This window comes from Musca domestica, unplaced genomic scaffold (assembly GCF_030504385.1).
Source record: "Musca domestica strain aabys unplaced genomic scaffold, Musca_domestica.polishedcontigs.V.1.1 5, whole genome shotgun sequence".
Lineage (NCBI taxonomy): Eukaryota > Metazoa > Arthropoda > Insecta > Diptera > Muscidae > Musca > Musca domestica.
In genome coordinates this window covers 22,985,694-22,988,284 of record NW_026712346.1, presented here as the reverse complement: position 1 = coordinate 22,988,284, position 2,591 = coordinate 22,985,694, and the positions used below count along the sequence as shown (strand labels likewise).

Sequence of the window (2,591 nt, the reverse complement as noted above, 5' to 3'; positions counted from 1 at the left end):
GAAATTCCAAAAAGTGCAAGAACTCAAAAGAGCTAAAGAGTTGTTTGAAAGTGGTGAAATGTCCAGCAGATTGTAAACAAACAATATGATCGTATTTGCTTGCCAAAGAGGTGAACTGAGAATTTACACCTTCGGTTGGCCACTAGAACAGCCGATGTTCGCTCTCCGCTCGTATGAATCGACCGCGGCATCATAATAAATGCCGAATATTATTGCGAAAATATTCTGGAGGGTGTTTTAAAGCCTTGGACACGCAAACATTTTGGCCGCGTACCTTGGACATTTCAACAAGACTCAGCACCATAGCAGTCAGCACGCGCCACCCAAGAATCGTTACAAAATGAGTTTCCATGCTTCATTTCCAGCGCACAATGGCCACCAAAATCTTTGGATATCAATCCGTTGGACTATTGTGTCTAGAGTATTTTGGAAAGCAAGATTGGCACTAAAAAATACCAAACTGTCGATCGTCTCAAGCAAGAGCTTCGCCGGGAATGGGCCAAAATACCGCAGAGCAACATTCGGGCAGGGAATGACGTAATTTTTCGTATATATTTGCGAGCTCTGCAAAACACCCATTCTGTTAGACCCTGCGTCCTACTCGGAATCTTTACCACGGTTATGTCACCGAATGTTGTTTTATGGTCGAAGTAGATGTCTAGTACCCACATCTACCTAACTTTTCTCTATGTCAATTTTAGTTCACTTCAATTGAATAACAACATCGAAAGGGTTGAATTGTATTCAAACCCCAAACTTGTTTTATATCGCCTTATAGATATGTGGATTGTAATGTGGGCACTTCCGCTTTTCCAATTATATTCAATTACCCTTTCTGATACATAGTTAGATTATTTATAATATACCAGAATTTAAACCCATTAAATGAATTAATCTCTATTTTAATATATCTATTTTTTCCGGACTTTGCAGTATGTAATCGAATGGTCAAACATATCATCAAAGCAACTTAACCAACGAACAATGTGATTTCCTCCCCACCGACTATGTTGCCCGACAAACAATATCTCCTAGCACGCGATATTGTATTGGCACAACATCAAATTCAACGAATTCAATCCCACAACAGCGATTTTTATCAGCTGCCACAAATCTTTGAAATAGCTGACAAATCTTTAAAATCACCAAACAATCAAAATGTATCACTCAAAAGTCTTTTGACAAATGACCAAGCACATAAGAGGGAAGACTCAACATCACAGCCACAGTCGGACATTGAAGAGAGGGATGACAGTGACGAAACCGATGGTGACAACAATTATTGTAGTGATACTATTTTTGTAAAAAAGATGAACAACGAAAGGACCACCGTAACATTAAAGGAACATGACAACTATAGTAAACTGGAGGCATTGGCAACAGAGTTTTCCAACATAGCACAATCAAATGATTGCCAGACTAAAGGCCAAGAGGCTAATGAGGAGCGTTGTGGTTTTGCTGGCAATGCCAATAATCACTCGAACTTCTTTGACAAACGACGACAACAAGTTATGGCTGACAACAATACTGATGTGGCTTCACAACATCACACCAGCAATGATGACAAACAAAATCTTGACACAACAGGAACACAAATGATGGCTGATACCAACAGCAAGCCTCGCCATGAAGAGTATCGCAAAGTTTTCAATGAAACCATTGACAGTGATGATGCTGTCGAGTGTAGCGGCAACAATCACACAACAGCAAATACAGCTGTTGAAAAGCGAAACGATGCTGCTGACAACTGTAAAGTTTACAATGTTAAACACAATGAATGTCATAAAACTTTTGCGTCTTGCTCGTCTCTGGAATCTGCGGCAGAAGCATCGTTGCATGTAACGCCAACAAATCAGACAACACAGAACATGTCACATCACATCAAGCCAGAAGAATATGTTGCGATTCCATCTTTGATGACTGCTGCCACTTTTTCTTCATCGCCATTCGAACACTCGGAGAATCATAAATTTCAAAGCCATGAAGCAATGAATCAGCCGACATTTTCATCTGTATCGTCGGTGACGCCGTCATACGATTTCATGCAACAAAGTTACCAACACCATCAGCTCTATCAGTATCACCATCCCCACCAGGACGAACCGTTTCGAAGCCACCATCAGACCCAAAAACAATATTTCCAGCATCATCCGCTTTCACATCAACAACAACAGCAGCAGCAGCAGCGGTATATGGACACAGACGCCTTCCGTCCCCCTTCACATGTTGCCAGCAGAGAGAATTATGGTGTATGTTCAACTAGTGTCGGTGCGGGAGAATCGTCAACAACAACTTCATTGACCATATGGTAAGTGAAATTAATTGCATTGTTTCACAGTCTGTTTTGTTCATCATTTTTCTATTCAAAATAGCTATTGCTTGCCTTTTTTGTCCTTCTGTCGGTCGTTTATGAATCTGTCCAAATGTTTGTTTTGCATTAGAATTGTGTTTTTAGGGGTAGGGAAATCTTTGGCACAGCTATGTAGTGCCGGAAAATATAAGAATAAGTTTTGTGTATGAGACTTCAATACATGTACGAGGTGGGGTGAAGGCGTATCCTTATACCGCTTTTATATCGCTTTTAAATACAA

General features: G+C 40.4%; 1 protein-coding gene across 1 annotated transcript; it reads left to right on the top strand.

Moving 5' to 3' along the window:
- Positions 1-1,007: 1,007 nt before the first annotated feature.
- On the top strand, positions 1,008-2,312 carry LOC101892795 (cAMP-dependent protein kinase catalytic subunit-like). Its single transcript, XM_005183742.1, has one exon. It carries the CDS (start codon positions 1,008-1,010, stop codon positions 2,310-2,312), a length of 1,305 nt encoding a protein of 434 aa, XP_005183799.1.
- Positions 2,313-2,591: the final 279 nt, after the last annotated feature.

Bases quoted from the DNA above. Each gene is read 5' to 3' on its own strand.
- LOC101892795 (XM_005183742.1), top strand. From the start codon at position 1,008: ATGTTGCCCGACAAACAATATCTCCTAGCACGCGATATTGTATTGGCA.